The sequence below is a fragment of the Parasteatoda tepidariorum genome, chromosome 3 (genome assembly GCF_043381705.1).
Source record: "Parasteatoda tepidariorum isolate YZ-2023 chromosome 3, CAS_Ptep_4.0, whole genome shotgun sequence".
Classification (NCBI taxonomy): Eukaryota; Metazoa; Arthropoda; class Arachnida; order Araneae; family Theridiidae; genus Parasteatoda; species Parasteatoda tepidariorum.
The window spans coordinates 50,203,736-50,221,594 of NC_092206.1; the positions used below are offsets into that span (position 1 = coordinate 50,203,736).

The 17,859-nt window shown below is 28.7% G+C and overlaps 1 protein-coding gene across 5 annotated transcripts in view; it reads left to right on the forward strand.

Moving 5' to 3' along the window:
• Positions 1 to 17,469, forward strand: part of LOC107450414 (alkylglycerol monooxygenase) — a 31,539-nt gene extending 14,070 nt beyond the window's left edge. For all 5 annotated transcript variants that reach the window (XM_071178620.1, XM_043047364.2, XM_043047366.2 and 2 more), the window contains exons 4-12: positions 10 to 161; positions 4,832 to 4,935; positions 6,927 to 7,022; positions 8,128 to 8,194; positions 8,269 to 8,414; positions 11,182 to 11,316; positions 14,205 to 14,321; positions 16,298 to 16,380; positions 17,154 to 17,469. In XM_071178620.1, the coding sequence (XP_071034721.1) occupies positions 10 to 161; positions 4,832 to 4,935; positions 6,927 to 7,022; positions 8,128 to 8,194; positions 8,269 to 8,414; positions 11,182 to 11,316; positions 14,205 to 14,321; positions 16,298 to 16,380; positions 17,154 to 17,373 (1,120 nt within the window). In that variant the 3' untranslated portion in view covers positions 17,374 to 17,469. The remainder of the gene's footprint in view (positions 1 to 9; positions 162 to 4,831; positions 4,936 to 6,926; positions 7,023 to 8,127; positions 8,195 to 8,268; positions 8,415 to 11,181; positions 11,317 to 14,204; positions 14,322 to 16,297; positions 16,381 to 17,153) is intronic.
• Positions 17,470 to 17,859: the final 390 nt, after the last annotated feature.

Sequence of the window (17,859 nt, forward strand, 5' to 3'; positions counted from 1 at the left end):
TCTTTACAGAATCTTTTTTCGTAGCTGGACGGTGGTCACTTATATTTATGTGTATAATAACTACAAAATTATTGCATTGCCTTGGAATTCATGGTGGACATGGTTTATTGCACTGACTGCTATTGATTTTCTTTATTACTGGGGGCACAGAGCGAGTCACGGTAAAAAAATTATTGCAATTTATCTTATTTATCAATCTTTTATTTTCTTTAAGAATTCTTATTCCCTATCAAAAAATCTGCACATAAGGGTTTCTTAACGCCTTATCAGATTTTTGACCAAAAAAAAAGCATTTTTTTTTTGTTGTTGCTGAAAATTAATATATGTTCTATTTTAAATTCGAAAATTATAAATATTTTTGTCAACAAACAGTTGTTTGCTTGACCTTATGGGGGGTGAAATATGTGCTGTCACGATCTTCAATTTTCCCTGCAATGTCCCCTAGTTTTGTCATAAAAAATACCCTACGATAACATATTTTTTTTAATATATTACTTTAACGTGTTTAAGATCAATATCTGCATAAAATAATTATAGAAATTATGTAAAAAAAATATTTTGGAAAATTATTTTAATACTAATGAAATTATTAAAAATAATTAAATAGTAATAATTAGTTTTAATACTAATGAAATAAAATAATTTTGATTCTAATGAAAGCGAAATTACAGAAAGTACAAAATGATATTGATTTTAATCGGAAAAAAAAGGAAAAGAAAATTCAACGAGGTTTTTATTGCTACTGAATGTTTTCTAATAATTTATTAAGAGCATTTTAAATATAAAAAATCATGACTATGCGTAGTTCGAATTATTTGCTATTTTGCTTATAGTAATGACAACGTAGCGTTTCATACGGATTCTGTGATTAAAAATCTAAATTAATTTCAAGTGATCTTTTGAATACAATTATTTGTGATCGGCATGTATTGATAAGACTACATTTTTCTGTGCTAAAATGCTTTAAAAAAAAAATATTGATTTTTGAAAATAGCTACATAAAAAGCTATCAAATACTGTCTGTGAAGATTTCATTTGTATACATGTTTCCGCTAAACTCGAAAGCCGTTAATTTGCACATCCAATCTACAAATTTACTATAGTAATTCGTCAAATTGCGTAATCAAGTATTTTTCGCATTTTACCTTTATAATGTGCACATTAACGACTTCCGTATCGTTAAAGTTCAACACTTTTTCTTATGATTGTATCGTTAGAAAAAGATCAGATACTTTGTTCATTGTTTGCTTGCATTGATTCTTTAGACATCGAAAATTAAACAAATAACATGTTAATTTCTTTAATTGATACAATATTTTATGCTGTTTAGTTCTTTGTATTGTAGTTTATATTGATTGATTATTGATTCTAAACAGCCCCCAAAATTATTGATAGTTTCAACATGATATTTATATATCGAAAATAAATGAATAACATAAATTTGAGAGTACAGACACGTTACTGTTGTTCCAGCAACGATATTATTTTCTTTATAAAGAGTGCCTTGATGATTTCACTATGTAGGAGGGCAATAAACTACAGTCAAACCCCGCTATAGTGAACCTTAAAGGGACCGACATTTTGGTTCACTATAACCGGGGGTTCACTATATCCGTTACACATGCAATTTAACTAATCATTCCCAAACTCCTCCCTTTTATTACACATCATTCAAGTAAATGACTTAAAAATATTATGTAGTAGTAAAAGATATGTTATTTTTCATTACTCTTCGTCTTGCGTACAAAAAAAAAAATTAGTATTTTTTAGGTGATGAGCAATCCTCAAAATCAGATATGAAAACATTTCCTGACTCTCAGATAATTTTTCCTGAATTTCTGTTATTCCGCTATTTAAACCTGTCTAATCTGCCATTCGAGCACATAAAAGTTGCCTCATAAAATCGCTTAGCAAATTCATGGACATTTGTCCAGATACTGGAAGATTGCGGCTTCTTCGAATGGTGAACCACTTCAGTAATGCTTCTTCAACATCCTTGTGGTCCGCTTTTCTCAACTTTTTTCTGCCATCGAAATTTTTTTCATGAGCAGAAATAATTAATTGCCTATTCTTCCATTTGTTACAAACTACAGATTTGGATAGTTTATATTCCCTGCAAATATCAACTTGATTGCATCCATTTTCAATTTTTCTGATTATGTCCATTTTATCATCAATGGAGAACGTTTTACGTTTACTGGTCGCCATAGTTAAATTTGAGACACTTGTTTGCAATTTTTTTTAACTGAACTGAGAGCAAAGAGGAGTTGAAATGAGGGCCTTATCAACACATGTAAGTGTCCATCCCTTTGACCAATTATGAATAATTACTCATTCAATCTGACAGAAAATGCATATTGATCCCACTGACACCTTATAGGTGCATCATCTGCCTGGGTTAGAAACATCTGCTTGGTTTGTTTAGAGATTGGAAAGTGAAATAAAAGAAGCAAACAAGAAAAAATGCTTATCGCTACATTCCCCTCTATAGTAGGTTTTAAACACTGGTATATGTATTTATTTTGAAGTAGAAATTTCAAACTTATTACAAAAAAAAAAAAATCAGTTGAAGGCAGAAAAAAGTTCATTATATCCAACTTCCTCACATTTTTGGTTCACTATATCCACAAAAAATAACATTATACGTGTATAGCAAGGCACGGGACCGAACATTTCGTTCACTATATCCGGGAGTTCACTATAGCGGGGTTTGACTGTATTTTGGAAACCAAACATATGTTGAGGAAGTGACTTATGGTTTAACCCTATGTCCATTATTCATCAGTTTCTTCCATTATGTAAGTGAAATGCAACCCGTGCATGCCTGAAGTAGTAAATAAGTCTTTGATTAGAGCATTATTTTAGATTTTAATTTCCCTGCAATATCAGAGTAATATAATTATATATTTCTCTCCAATATAATTAGAAGAAAAAAATGAAATCACTTTATTTCGTTGATTCGTTTGTAACAATATCTGATTCTTAAACTAGCAAAAAAAAAAAAAAAAAATTAAAAATTTTACTAATGCCTTAGTTTTTATCATTTTATTAAGTACTCCAATCGTTAAGAAGTCGAAGAAATAAATTTGGTATTCAAGTAACTAAGCCGCGTACTGACGGACAATAAGGAATAATATTTCTGCAGACTTAAAACGAACAACCTTTTTTTGGGTGAAATTTTAAATGATGCCAAATTTATAGAATTTACTACAGCAATTTCAATTATTAATAACGGAGAAAATAGTGATAAAAATAACATACTTGAAAATATTTCATGATTTAGATAAAAATATATTACGGATGAGTTAATTTCGTGGAGCCAATTTTTGGCATCTTCTGGTAAAAAACCAGTGAGTGCTATCGACGCTCTTTGCCTCTGTAATAAGTCACTTTTCCCTGGTATATTCACTTAATTGACCATAATGGCTACATTGCCAGTTATAACATTGAACGGTCATTTTTCACATTCATGATTTTAAAAACTCCATTTCACTAAACACGTTAAACGGTCTAGCTCTCACGTACAGTGCGAGAAAAAGAAAAATAACTGAATGCCCTGAATAACTTTTGATCTAACGATCGGATTTTTAAAGAAATGTATACAAGTGTACTTTTTCTGAAAAAGCCTACATTTTTTTCGACGAGTTTAAATTCCTAACCGGCAAAATATGAGGGGTGGCCGCAATCCGGAAAATAATAGTCCCAATAACTTGATCAGGAGAGCCGTCGAAAGTTTGGACTCTTATTATTTCTTGATTGTTGGAGTTAATTTTTCTTTTTGAGTATGCCTCAAGAACTTTTTGAAAGCGATTGGAAAATGCTTTGCACAATATTATAAAATTCGTTTATTCAACGGTAACTCAATTCAAATTTTTTTTTTAATAATTATTTATTATTATTTATATACAAATTTTTAAATACTTTTAAAGAATTAAATTTTATTTGGTAAAATGCACAATTTGCTTTAAATCGGTCGAATAGTTGCTGAGAAGTTGAATTTTAAAAAAGTCGTATCCTTAAAATTCGATTTCTCAGAAACCTTTCGACCTATTTAGTTTAAATTTTATACTTTGCCATATAAAATTAAATTCTTTATAACAATTTATAAAAAATAATAATAGTAAATAATTATATTAAAAATTATCTTTGGATAAACTAATTTTACTTGCAAAATTTTTTCGATTCGCTTAAAAAGTTATCCAGATATGGCGAAATACACAAAAAGAAAAATTAACATTAAGGGGTTCAAACTTTCAACCGCTCTCTTGACCAAACTATCGAGACCATATTTTCCAGATTGCGTAATTAAAATATCGTTTGACTAATTAATTAGCATGTTTGAGGTCACCCCTGTCATCATTAAGTTTGAGTACGTGGAAGTTCCGATCAGTAGATCAAAAGTTATTGAAGGCGTTCCATATTATTATGAAATTGCTGTTTCTGAATCTACTTCATGAAAAAATGGACTAAAGTTAAAAATTAAAGTATGGAATTTTTTCTTTATTTTTACTCAACCCATATCTTTTGTATTTTATCAATGTACATTAATAAATATTTTATTCGCTGCGTAATAAATTTAATTTATAAATGAAAAATAACTATCATTTTAAAGAATTTTTAAAAAAAATTATTTCAATAATATTGAAAATATTTTAGTGTTCATTATTCAGTAAAACTAAGATAATCAATTTTAACCCCCCCCCCCCTAGAATGATATTCTTGGTGCGCCACTGACTTTAACAGATCACCCTATAGATCTTGAACAGTTTTCTTTTTGCAAATTACTTAGTCTGTAGAATAACTGATTGTAGCATAACTTTTTCAATTTTAGAAATTAATTTTCTGTGGGCTGCTCATCAAGTTCATCATAGTTCTGAGGAATATAATTTATCGACGGCTTTAAGACAATCTGTTTTCCAAGGCTACTTTCTATCGGTAAGAGAACAGTTACGTTTTGTTCTGGATGACCAATAATGTTCCAAATAAAATACATTCCTTTTAAGAATCAAAAACCTGTATTTTTGCGAAATTTGAGCCAGTAAAAAAGGAAATGTTATAGATAAGCTTTCCACATAAGTACTTGTCGCATATTTCTGTTTTTAGTATTTGATTGAAGTTTAAATGGCCATTAAAAAAAGAGAGCGTTTAAAATGTTGGGTCAAAGCTTGCTTGAAACTACTTTAACCCAATATTTTCATTTCACCGAAATTAAATTTTGCTTTAAACATTTGCGCAAAATAAGAAAGAAAAGCTGCCGCGAAGAAGTTACATTTTAAATTAAATGTCTTGATATTTATATACAATTCTAAATATAATTTTAAGAATTTTTTTTAAATATAATTAAATATAAATAATATGTCATTCATCCATTAGACGTCTAGAATTCGTCCACATGATCCATTAGACATCGTGGATCAAATATTGATGTCTACTAAACTTTTTCTTATAGCTCACTTATGGATAATTCCCAATGGCTTTAATAGCTATATATAACTATGCTTATAGATAACTATGATAGACGTAATGTGTGCTTAAAACCATAAAACGCATGGAGGACCTTAGAAGACTACAACTATAAAATAAAACGAGTCTTAGAAAGAATGTTTCGCATGACAAAAATTAGAAGTAGGATTGAATAGCTTGATGAATAAAACACATTTAATAAATACTATTTTCACTTATTTACTATGCATAAGTATATAGTTATAAGTCATGGACAAATTTTATAGCTATATGGTAAGTTTCATTGTTACAACGTAGCCCTGAAAAAATAAATTTCACCCTATGTTCAGTAAAATATTCTCACTACGTTTTTATTAACAATTTGATTTCGTGTTTATGACGATGGGATTTTACAGTTGAAATTCCGGACTGCTTGAATGCTCAAACTGCACCTTTCTGTCGACAATAAAAGTTTCAATCGTCTCTAGACTGCCACAGGCAGCATGTATTATGATTTTATCGCCAATCAGAATTCCGTCTTCATTTCGAATAACTAGAAAGCTTAAATTGTAACTGCACCTCTGTGTCTGACAATAATATTAATTCAATCGTATTCTGGCTGGCCGTTACAAGCAGCGTTTATTGTCATTTTATAAATAAAATTTATTTGACAATAAAAAATTAGGCATTTTTTTTAGACAGCCCAGAGAGCACAAAACTCCTCAGTGCCTAAAGACAAACTAGGTTCAATTTTCAACTCACCCACTATTAGCAGCATTTATTGTCATTTTATCATAAAATAATATCTATCGCCAATCAAAATTCGGAATGGCTTGAAGGCTCAGATTTCTATAGGACTTATGTGTCTGATGACAATGTTTTAATCGACCCCAGACAGCTAAAAGCGAAGTTTATCGCCAAACGGAATTTATCAGCAATGAAAAATTTGATATTTTTTAATCAGATGAGAAAATTGTGCCGATATTAGCTTCAAGAGAAGCTGTATATACCTACATTCTCTCTCCTAACTTAATTGTTCTTTCCAGTTACTAATTCCAAATTAATGCCATACGTTTTGTACGTCAACCTTAATTTAAAGAGTTTTTGCACAAACCAGATAAAATCGCCATTTAACGAAACTAATTTTTACAGTTCACCACTATTATAATAAAGTTCTTTCATTTATCTATTTTTTAAAAAAAATATTTTTGATTAATATGCTATTGTTTCCTTGAAAAACACTCCCAAACTTAGCTTATTTTTCCTATCACTGAATTTCTAACCCTTTATTGATATAACATAGGTTTCTTAACTGTTTTAATTTGATATTTGTCTAGTTTTTTTTAAATAACTTAAATATACGATTTTTATTATTATTTGTCATTCAGAATCAATAAACTCTGTTCTTAATTTTTTTTTACGTTTCTTATGTGTATTTGAAAAAAAAAAAATTTCTTTAATGTGAATTTTTCAATGTATTCTAGTTTTTCTATGTGCCATTGGCTCTAGCAATACCTCCAAGTATTTACCTAGTCCACACAGAATTAAACCTACTGTATCAGTTTTGGATACACACTGAAGTAAGTTAATAATGTTTAATGCCTCTCTTAAGGATTTAGAAATATAATCAATAGTGCTGTACAGCGTTATTTTTCAATGCAATTAATTTACATTATTTTCACAGCAATCAATATCCTTGTTAATCAAATTAAATTTATCAAAACTCACAATATTATTGAAAACAGCAATTATATTGAAAACGATATAATTAACAATAATAATAATTTATCAACAATGATATTGAAAACTATATTTATTGTTATTGATAACGCTCCTGTTACCATCGCATTAAAAATTTATCGTTCTTGATTATTACTGTGGTGTTACCGTATTTTATAATTCTCGTTATCGAGACCACAGACAGCGTTATTGTTGATAATAATCATGATATTATTATAGTCGATAACTATGGTTCATCCGATATTCATCGTGAGATATATTACAATAAATTGTAAAAAGCAGCGGAGGATCAAAGTAAAAAGCGTTCGTTTTCCAATGAGGTGAACTTGATTCGAATTCCAGAGATGGCTGGTTGATACGAATTCCACACCAGGCTGGCACCGACCCCAAAGCACAGTGCTGACGCAAAATATTCTCAGTGGTAGACGGATCGTGGGTTAAACATATTTTACATCACTATTTTGTATTAATTTAGGTCAAAATAAGTGAAAAATATTATACGTAGCATTTTAATAATATATTTTTATGAAATACAGCGTGTAACACTGTTGTCTTTTTCTGCGTCATAGGCAAAATCTTCTAAACGAGACTCACTTCCAAACAAAATTTTTTTTAAATTCACACTTATTTAGATCTAAGAGAAACAATTATTCATCATTGAAATTTCTTTAATTTATCAAATCAATTATTGATAAATTTTTGAATGTGCATGAACAAATGTATTTTTTCGAACTACTTTTTTCCGATATTATATTTTGGTACAAATATAATTCCGATAATTTGACAGAATTTTTTTAGTAACTGTTTTTTATTATAATAAAAAAATACCAAATTATATTTTTGCTTGTAATTAGAGAGTCAGAAAGGAAATAGACACAAGTGTCCCTTCAGTGTTAAACTGAATCTGTTATAATTCATCAGCTAATTTTTTTCTTTTTCTTATAGACTATAAATTCCTTAGGTCCTTTAGAATATATATTCAATACTGCAAGTCACCACAGAGTACACCATGGTAAGAAAATTAAACATTTGCAAAAATAAATTTTAAATGTAATTTCTTTCTGACTGATAAATCATGTTCCTTAGGAAGAAACAGATACTGCATCGACAAAAACTATGGTGGTACTCTTATAATATGGGATCGAATGTTTGGAACATTTGAACCTGAAGGAGAGAAAGTGGTCTATGGATTAACGCATCCCATAAATACATTTGAACCGATCTATATACAGGTAGGAAATAGTTGTTGTTCCTATACTCTAAATAGGTGCAATATTTGACCATAATAAAGGTATTAAATAATCTATCTTGGGAATAAATTCAATTTTGACAATACCAAAATGATTTCCACCTCAGTTCATTTTGATGCCGATCCCCTTGTTAGCGAGCAGTGCCGTAACTTCACCCCTCGGGGCTCTGGGGCAAAAATTTTTGGAGGGGGCTATTTCAAAAACTTTCCGTACTCCATATCTAACCGTCATTTTAGCTACTTATGTATTATGTTATCGAATATATTTATGAAAACAAGTTATTTGTTCTCATATAAATTGGATTACAAAACAGTGTAAGTTTTCCACATGGCAAAATACAAAATTTCAGCGAAATCGATTAATCCTGAGAAATTAAATTTTAAAAAAGTCGTACTTATAAGACTCGATTTCTCAGGAACTAATCAACCAATTGCGCTCAAATTTGTATTTTCCAAGTGAAATTATATACTTTAAAATGATACGGAAAAAAAATTATATGCCTTATGATTCAAAAGTTTTCAAATTATTATTATCCCGAAGTGGAGTGATCGTTAAGACACACTTCCCAGCAGATCATCGAAGTCAAGCATCCCTGGCTGCGGTCAGTGTGCAGGTGGTGATCACTTGGATCAGTCTGCGTAGGGACCGAGGGTGTGCGGTTTTGGTCCTCGTTAAACTGGTCTACCATAAAGTGTTCGACATAGCGTGCAGGTCGCCGGGCTACCGAAGCGGGGGTGCCATCCCCTCTGCAGAGGATCACACCTCAAGGGATGTTTCCCAGACCGTCGCCAATAGCTTATTGTGCAGCACTAGTGCGACGTAAATGATCAACAACATCAGAATCGTGTGCAAAAATTTTTCGATTCCCTTAAAAAGCTCTCGATCTGTAGTGAAATACAAAAAAAAAAATATTAACATTTGGGGGTTCAAACTTTGGATAGCTCACCCGACGCAACTATTGGGACCATATTTCCCAGATTAAAGCTACCTCCTATATTACGGGGGTTAGAAAATCGAAATTGTTGAACAAAAGTTATGTTTATTCAGAGAAAGTATGTTTTAGTGTCTGATTGCGTAACTTAAAATAAAATATCGTGCGCTAATTAATTTGCATATTTGAAGTCATACCCTCGAATTATTAAGATGGAGTCCTAGAACGTGAAGATCCAATCATTAAATCAAAAGTTATTCAGGGTGGTACATTTTTGGTTCACTGTATGTAAAAGGTACCAATTTATAACATCTCACAGAGGAAATATGACTAGGGGGGGGGGAAAAGCTGTTCATGTTGTCTACTTTTGTCCCCCATGTCCACAGTAGCCTCCTTTTCCTCTAAATATAATGCTAATCACAAAATACCAATTTTATAAACTTGTTGAATCCGGTTACTATATCGTAAGGAAGGTCTTTTCAAGACAAAACCATTATAAAAATGAAAATTATTTTTTAGTTTATTGTAGTAATATTGTATATCTTCCAAACTGAGGAAGAATAGCTTTTTTTTTTCTCTAAAATTACCTATTTTACTAGACTTCGTCTTGGCGAATTACTAAATATCAGAAGAGGCAAAGCACATAAATGTTAGAGGAATATATAAAGTTTTCTACTTCAAAAATAGCTTCAAAATTGAAATTTTTTTTTTTCAAAATTACCGATTTTACTTTATTTTCGTAAGTGTCTAAATTTCAGGAGGGGCGAAACGCATCGTTTGCCCATCACTTAAATTTTAGAGGGGCCCTATGCCTCCTCCTGGTTGGCACGCCACTGGATCTGACGCTAGATAGTAGAGGAAGCAACTAAGTAAACCAGAAGTGCAATATACAGAAAGTGTTAACAATCAACCAGCTGTGGTCTTTCCCCTTCTCTGCAAAATGTGTTTGTTCTTTTGAGAAAGGGAAATAATTCGCGAAAAGGTGGTTTACAGTTTTTTACCCTTCCCTTTATGTTATAGTAGGTACGCAATTACAAAAAGAAAATTTTCATCAACTCTATCTTAACACTTCATATGGGGCCCCCTTGACCGTCGGGGCCCCGGGGCGGTGCCCCTGCTGCCCCGGCGTAGTTACGGCCCTGTTAGCGAGATTAGTTACTCACCAACTCTCCATTGAGCATGGAATGCCCACTGCAGTTCTTCTTCTTTTTTATTTTCTTTCTCTCTCAGCTACTGTGGTTTTTTCTAGTTTTGTTTCACACCTTTATTTTTTCCATTTTCTGTTAGAAACTTTATGTTTTTTTATTTTATTTCGAATCACTTTTGTTTTTTTTTTATTCCAGTCTGAGAAGCCTTTGAAACAGCCACTTATTTTTGAGCGTCCGAAACATGTTGAGTAGTGTTATTTCCAATTTTTCGAAGCAGATTAGTTTTTAATCAAGTAACATAATAAAGGCATTTAGAATAATGCTTTTGAGCATTTTAGTTGTAATCATAATAACGTGCTAATTTGAACCACATTTCAGTAAAAGAATTGTGTAATTAAGTTTAAAATACGAATTTTCAAACATAGTTCAACTTTGGCACTTTTTTAACGTTGCAGCAATGTTGCTACAATCTTAATATAAAGATGCAACATCCAATATATTTTAACAGTGTTCATATTTTTTCAACTAATTAATTCAAAATAAATGTTCATAATATGCATATCAAAATACTTCTTTGAAGAAAGTAATTTTTTAATTATTATAATTAAAAATAATTTTTTTAGCTTGATATCTCATCACAAGATACTTTAACTCTATGCTATATTTATAGTTGTGTCATTTTCTTCATATATGGAGAACTTTCTGGATTACTGAAGGTTTCCGGAACAAGCTCTCTGTCATATTCAAAGGTCCTGGATGGGCACCCGGACTACCTTGGCATGGACAAATAGAAGATATACCTGATGTAAGAGTGTAATTATATTTTGATAATATTTAAGCTATTCAGACTAATTTAGGTAAAATGATTTCACGAATCATTTAAGAAGAATCATCATTCTTGGTTTTTTTCATAATCTTGAAAGTTAGTTTCTAAAAACTGATTAAAAATGTGAAAGATGTTTATGTAATTAATAATATGTTTTTATGCATACCTTTGTTTATAATGAGCCTGATTTTGTGTTAACCATTAGGGTACGCTTTAATATTTTCATTCAAACTTTTCAGTAAAAAAAAATTCACTGTGGTTACATATTTACGAAAGTTTTTAATTAAATTGAAAAATATTTAGATACTCAGAAACCTTAAGCCCACGATGGGCCTAAAGTTTCTTTTCTTGAGTGTTTGACGAGAGAAATATAAATTTTAATGTAAATGTAAATTTTTTTAGTTTTAGAGTTAAAAATTATATATACAGTCAAACCTCGACTTCACGAATTTTTCGATATCTCAAAGAAGAAAAAAATTCCCTTCAAATTTCCTATACACTCAATGTTAAAAAAACCTTGATTTCTCGAATTTTTTTTTTCTAATCCCTCGATAACTTTAATTTTTTTTCCATAAATCGTGTAGATCTGTTTTCTGAAAATAAAAAAAATATTAATTTTTTTTTTTTTAAGAATAGGAAGCCAATTCTCATTATCAATTCTCAAACAAACACTTTCTGTAGTANAAACCCTGGTTATATAAACTAGATATACGATTTTGAAAATGAGAAAATACAAACTGGGATATAGAATTTTTAAAATGCGTCAATACAAATCATGATTCATAATTTTTAGATCACTTAAATACGAATCATGATGCTTAATTTTTAGATTGCATAAATAAGAATTATGATGCATAATTTTTAGAATGCGTGAATGCGAATCCCAATGCCTTATTTTAAAATCGAAATAAATACGAATCGATTTTATATAAATACGAAAATCAATGTTTGATATTATAAACCGCATGAGCAAATCAAGACATTGAATTTTAAACTTGCGTGAATACGAATCGCTACATAGGGGTTTAAAAAGGCGTAAATACGAATCACAATATCGTATTTTTTAATCTCGTAAATAAGAATCGCAACGTACAATATTCAAATCGCGAGAATAAGAATCGCAACACGTAAATATGAAAAGCTATGTTTGATATTAAAATCGTGTGAATAAGAATCGAGATATTAGCGGATTCCAGGCTTGGGACCTCTAAAAGGCTTGTCAGAAGCAGCGTCGTTTGAACTACGAAAATCGGATCTATCTGGAGTGCGGGTAAAAAATTCGGAAAATCTTATCTGCTGCGAGTAAAAGGGGGGGGGGGGAATAGCTAAAATAGGCAAAAACGAGAAAGGATTGGTAGCTATGTAGTTTGAATTTTCTGTTTCTCTTTGAAAATCGGTGAATTTTCTGAAAAAGCGAAATACTTATGAAAAAAAAAAGGTGAAATTTTTAGAAAATCTGAATTTTTGATAAAAAAAAAAGCTGAAATTTAAGAGATAAAAGTAAAAAAAGCGGAAATCCGCTAAAAAGCGGAAAAATCTCATCCCTGTGTTAACCATTAGGGTACGCTTTAATATTTTCAATCAAACGTTCTAGTAAAAAAAAAAAAAAATCACTGTGATTACATATTTACGAAAGTTCTTAATTAAATTGAAAAATATTTAGATACTCAGAAACCTTAGGCCCACGATGGGCCTAAAGTTTCTTTTCTTGAGTGCTTGACGAGAGAAATATAAATTTTAATGTAAATGTACATTTTTTTAGTTTTAGAGTTAAAAATTATATGTATATATATATATGAATAAATGAAATGTAACATAATGGTTTTCTAAAATCTATATAATAATTCTTTTTATTTTATTTACAACTGAAAAGCTAATTGGAAGAAGCAATTAAGTCACATTTTCACAAATATTAAATTAGCTTTAAACTTTAAACGTTACTTGTTTTTTTTTATTTTGTTCAATCTTTGTTTTTAACATAACTTTGAAGACATAACTCATAAAAAATGTTTTTGGAAAAGGGTTGGGTTATTTGATCTTAACTCTTTTTTTTAAAAGGATTTTTGTGCGTAGCATCTGCTTGTTTTCACGGAAGATTTTTAATGTTTTTTTAATTAATGTAATTTTGTTTAAAAGTTAAAATAAATATAAACATATTTAGGCTTATATTCACGAAATAAAAATTTTAGCAATCTCAATTTGGAAGAAACGGACATGAAGTTTTTATTTAGATATGATTTATATATTTTATCGAGAAGCGATTCAGAGACAGCGTGAGCTAACATTTGAAGAGTAGATGTTTTATAAGTATTTTTCGCTTCATTGGCAATAATTTGTTGATTAATTGATTTAAAAATAGTTCTTTTACTATGATTTTTTGAAGCGTTTTCGCCAAGGAAAATAAAAAACCACTGTTTAGGTACCTTGTACTTGAAGTTATAATTTTAAACTCAATATGCAATTTTGTTCTTAAGAATTATCCACCAAAAAGAACAGATAACTAAAGATAGAGCGAACAGATAACTAAAATATAATAAATGTTATTAAACTTTTTAAAAATTGCCAATTTGGCGACATTTTCCTACCTAGATGAAAATTATCAAATACAATGCCTTATTCTTAATCTCTTCAAATTTTTATGAGCCTAGCGTGATGCAGCTCTGATTTTATGGTACAGCATCAGAGTAAGTTTTTAAATATTAAGAAATACTACTACAAACACTTTTTATTTTCTTAAAACTTTTCATGGTGGATAAAGAATATGTAAGATAAATATAGTGTTCAATATTTTTATTTCATATCTTTTAAGAGATTATTCAGACATGTATATTTGAATTAATTTTTTCTTTAATATTGTTAATTTGAAGGTAAAAGCACCAATGGAGAAGTATGATCCACAAATTCCTATGTGGTGTAAATTGTATCTTGTTCTACATTTTGTAATTCTAAATCTGGGTTATGTTGCAGTATCACATATGCATCAGGTAATATAAAAACTATAAGTTAATCGCATTTTAATTACATTGTAAAACTAACACAATTGAGTAGCTAACATTTTGCATATAGATCTGTTACTGAACTTTTTCTTCCTATACAGAATTTTTTAATACAAAAGTTTTATTTTTAAAAAAATAAAAATATATACAAAATCGCTTTTTAAAAACTAAATTATATTTATAAGTAATTAAGTGCATAAAAATGTTTTTGAAAACCTAAAAATATAACTTTAATTAAATTTATGGATTTACTCAAAAGATGTTCATAACTTAAAATAAATAATAACATTTAATTTTAATTATAATATCTCAAACATCATCAATAGTATCTCATGCAATTATTTGATAACTTTTTTGCAAAAATATCTGAAATCAGTTAGCATCATTTTTATAATAATCATAAGTCAGGCAATAGCTGATTATATCATAATCAGCCATTACAAGAGAAATATCATAATCATGATGCAATAGCTGATTAGAGAAATGAGAAAAGGGAAGCAATCATTAATCATCCTCTATTTTAAAGTATTTAAACGTGAAGTGTAAAACACATTAATAAGTCCATTTAATTTTTGATTTGAAAGATATTTTAAAGCAGGGTTTGTTGATTTAAATCAATTGATTTTTTAAAAAAAATCATTGATTTAAATCAATTGATTTTTTTAATGTATATATTGATTTTAAAAGTTAAAAAACAGTCTTTTAAATAATTGATACTTTTATTATTTTCTTTTCTTCGTTTTAAAATTTATTTTAAATACATTGTTGCATTAATTAATTTCAGTTAACGGAATTTCTTTCTTTCTGGGGTTTCCAACACATTTGAAATAACATTTTTTAAAATATTTTTGATTCTTGAGATTGAAAGTACAGATTAAAGTTAACATTTAATGCTGTCATAATATAAACTTGCATAGTCGTAGAAAATAATTAATAAACATGAATTTTTTTTAAAAAAATGCAAATGTTAATTAAAATTCTACCTTTTGATTTAAAAATTAAAATTTACATTATATTTTATTGGTGGAAAATGTATATTTCTAAAGCTGGAGGTTATATTAAAAAGAAATTACCCTAAAATGCAAAAAATAGAAGAAAAAAAAGGCTGGTGAATTCAGATATTTTTTTCCTGATATAATGTCATTCTTCCCTTTCTAACTCTTTCAAAGTCTATTTGAAGCAGTAGGGTTATTAACTGCTTTTCTCTCTCCGCATAATATGTTCACAGTATCTTTTACATCATCAAATTTTCTATAAAGAAATTTTGTGAAAAAAAATTCCAATGAGTACATGATTTTAAAAATTTTTTTTTTTTAGCTTAACTTATATATTTTGATATAGGATTAAAAATGAATATTTTAATATAAAAATATAAAGATAAAATTTTTATTTATTTTTTGATGAATGACTACATTTATAAACACAATCTGAACATTGATTTTGTCATTTTAAAAATCAAGAGGGGAAAAAAAAGTAAATCACAATTTTAATTTAAAATTATGGTTTGTTAGTTGAAACCTTGTTTTAGGATTCTTTAAATTCTCAATTTCATTTTGTTTAAATTTATCATGCATTTGTTTCAAAATGGTTGCTATGCATTCAAAGCTATGTACTGTAATAAAAATTATTTTAGTAAGTTTAAGTTTCTAAAATATTGTTATAATAAAGTTTTATTATTATTTTAATTTTGTTTAAGCATTTATAAAGTTTTTTTAATCATAAATTAAAGTTCTTACATTGTATTTAAACAAAATAAAAAATAAAATCTGATTCCTTTGATATTTTTTAAAAAAATCAAAAAAATCATGAACCCTGTTTTCATATGTACATTCTTTTTTTATTACAGACATTTTGTCATAAAATTATTTTGGTGTGGGGGATTTAGTTTCCATATACAACTATCAAGCTATAAGTCTTAGTTTCAATTGCAGAAAGTAATCTTTGTTTTATTTTTCTCTCAACAGGATTTGCCAACTTCAGTAGTTGTGGGTGTGATAGTTTTTGAAATATTTTCTCTGTCTAATTTAGGAATGTTAAGTGATGCTAGGTATGTATATGTTTTTAAAAATGATAATATTTTATCCATGACTTAAGATATTCACTTACTAATAGCTTCACCTACAGTTGCAAAAGTAGTGTGTACATGCTTCAAGATGATATCACATACAGCTACTGAGCATACAAAACTGCTGAGTGAGTAGTAAGAGAAAATGTTAAAGGAATTAAAATTTAAGAGTAGTAATTTTTTAGTACAAATTGACACCTACCGAACATTAATAATGAGAAATGAGCGTTTAAAATGCACAATCGTTTGTTTGCGATTTTCTACATTGAGATTTAATGGAAAGATATTAGAGAAAAAACAAAAACAAACTAATATCAAAGAAACCTTTGACTTTTATATATTTTAACTTATAAGAAGTTTGTACATTGAAAATAAAGTTATCTTGTGGTAAAAGATTTTTGTTTTTCTTTTTTTTTTGTTGGAAAGTGTAGGAAATTACAAATAAAAAAAATGTGCAATGCATATGTTTACAAGGTGTTTGTCAGTACTAAATCAACAACTTTGTAATTCGTTTTCCCCTCATTTTATACTTGCTTTTGGGATAAGAATACTAAATCGGCAGTATTCTAATAGTAGGCTCTATAATGCTAAGTTTTATTTTACTACAGTTACTCACATTTTCTTAAACTGTAGAGAAAGTTGTTCAAAAGTTGAGAGGATGATACAAACTTTAGTAGGCAAAAAGCACCCTGTACCTAAAAAAACTTTTTTAATGTCATATGGTAAGAAATTTAATTAAAATTTGTGTTTTTCAGATCACATGCACCATGGATAGAGCTTGTTCGTTGTACAGCTTTCTTGGCACTAGACTATTTCATATTTCCAATAACACAGCTTATACCTATCCCATATATTTACCAGATTGTGGCTGCAGTTTTTGTGAGAACAGTTTACATAATTTCATTTTGTGGATGGTTGAAAGGTTGCATAAAAACTATATCTTTCAAATTACATTCCACTAAGAAAGTGGAATAATACTAAAACAGGTAGATGATATTTAAATCAGACTACCTCTTTTTCACATATTTGTCATGATTTTATTTTGTAAATAAATTTGTTTTTACTCAGAAATATTTTCTGTAACATTTTTTACTTTTAAGATTTAGAGCAATACTAAATTAAAATATTAGGATTTTTTGAAATTTGATAATGACTAAGTTTGTTTTGAAGTTTACTGAAATTTTTTTAAATGCATAGTTTTCTTGAGAAACAAATATATATANCACATATTTGTCATGATTTTATTTTGTAAATAAATTTGTTTTTACTCAGAAATATTTTCTGTAACATTATTTTTTACTTTTAAGATTTAGAGCAATATTAAATTAAAATATTAGGATTTTTTAAAATTTGATAATGACTCAGTTTGTTTTGAAGTTTACAGAAAAATTTTTAAATGCTTAGTTTTCTTGAGAAACACACACAAATATATATATACATATAAAACATTTTAATCATTAT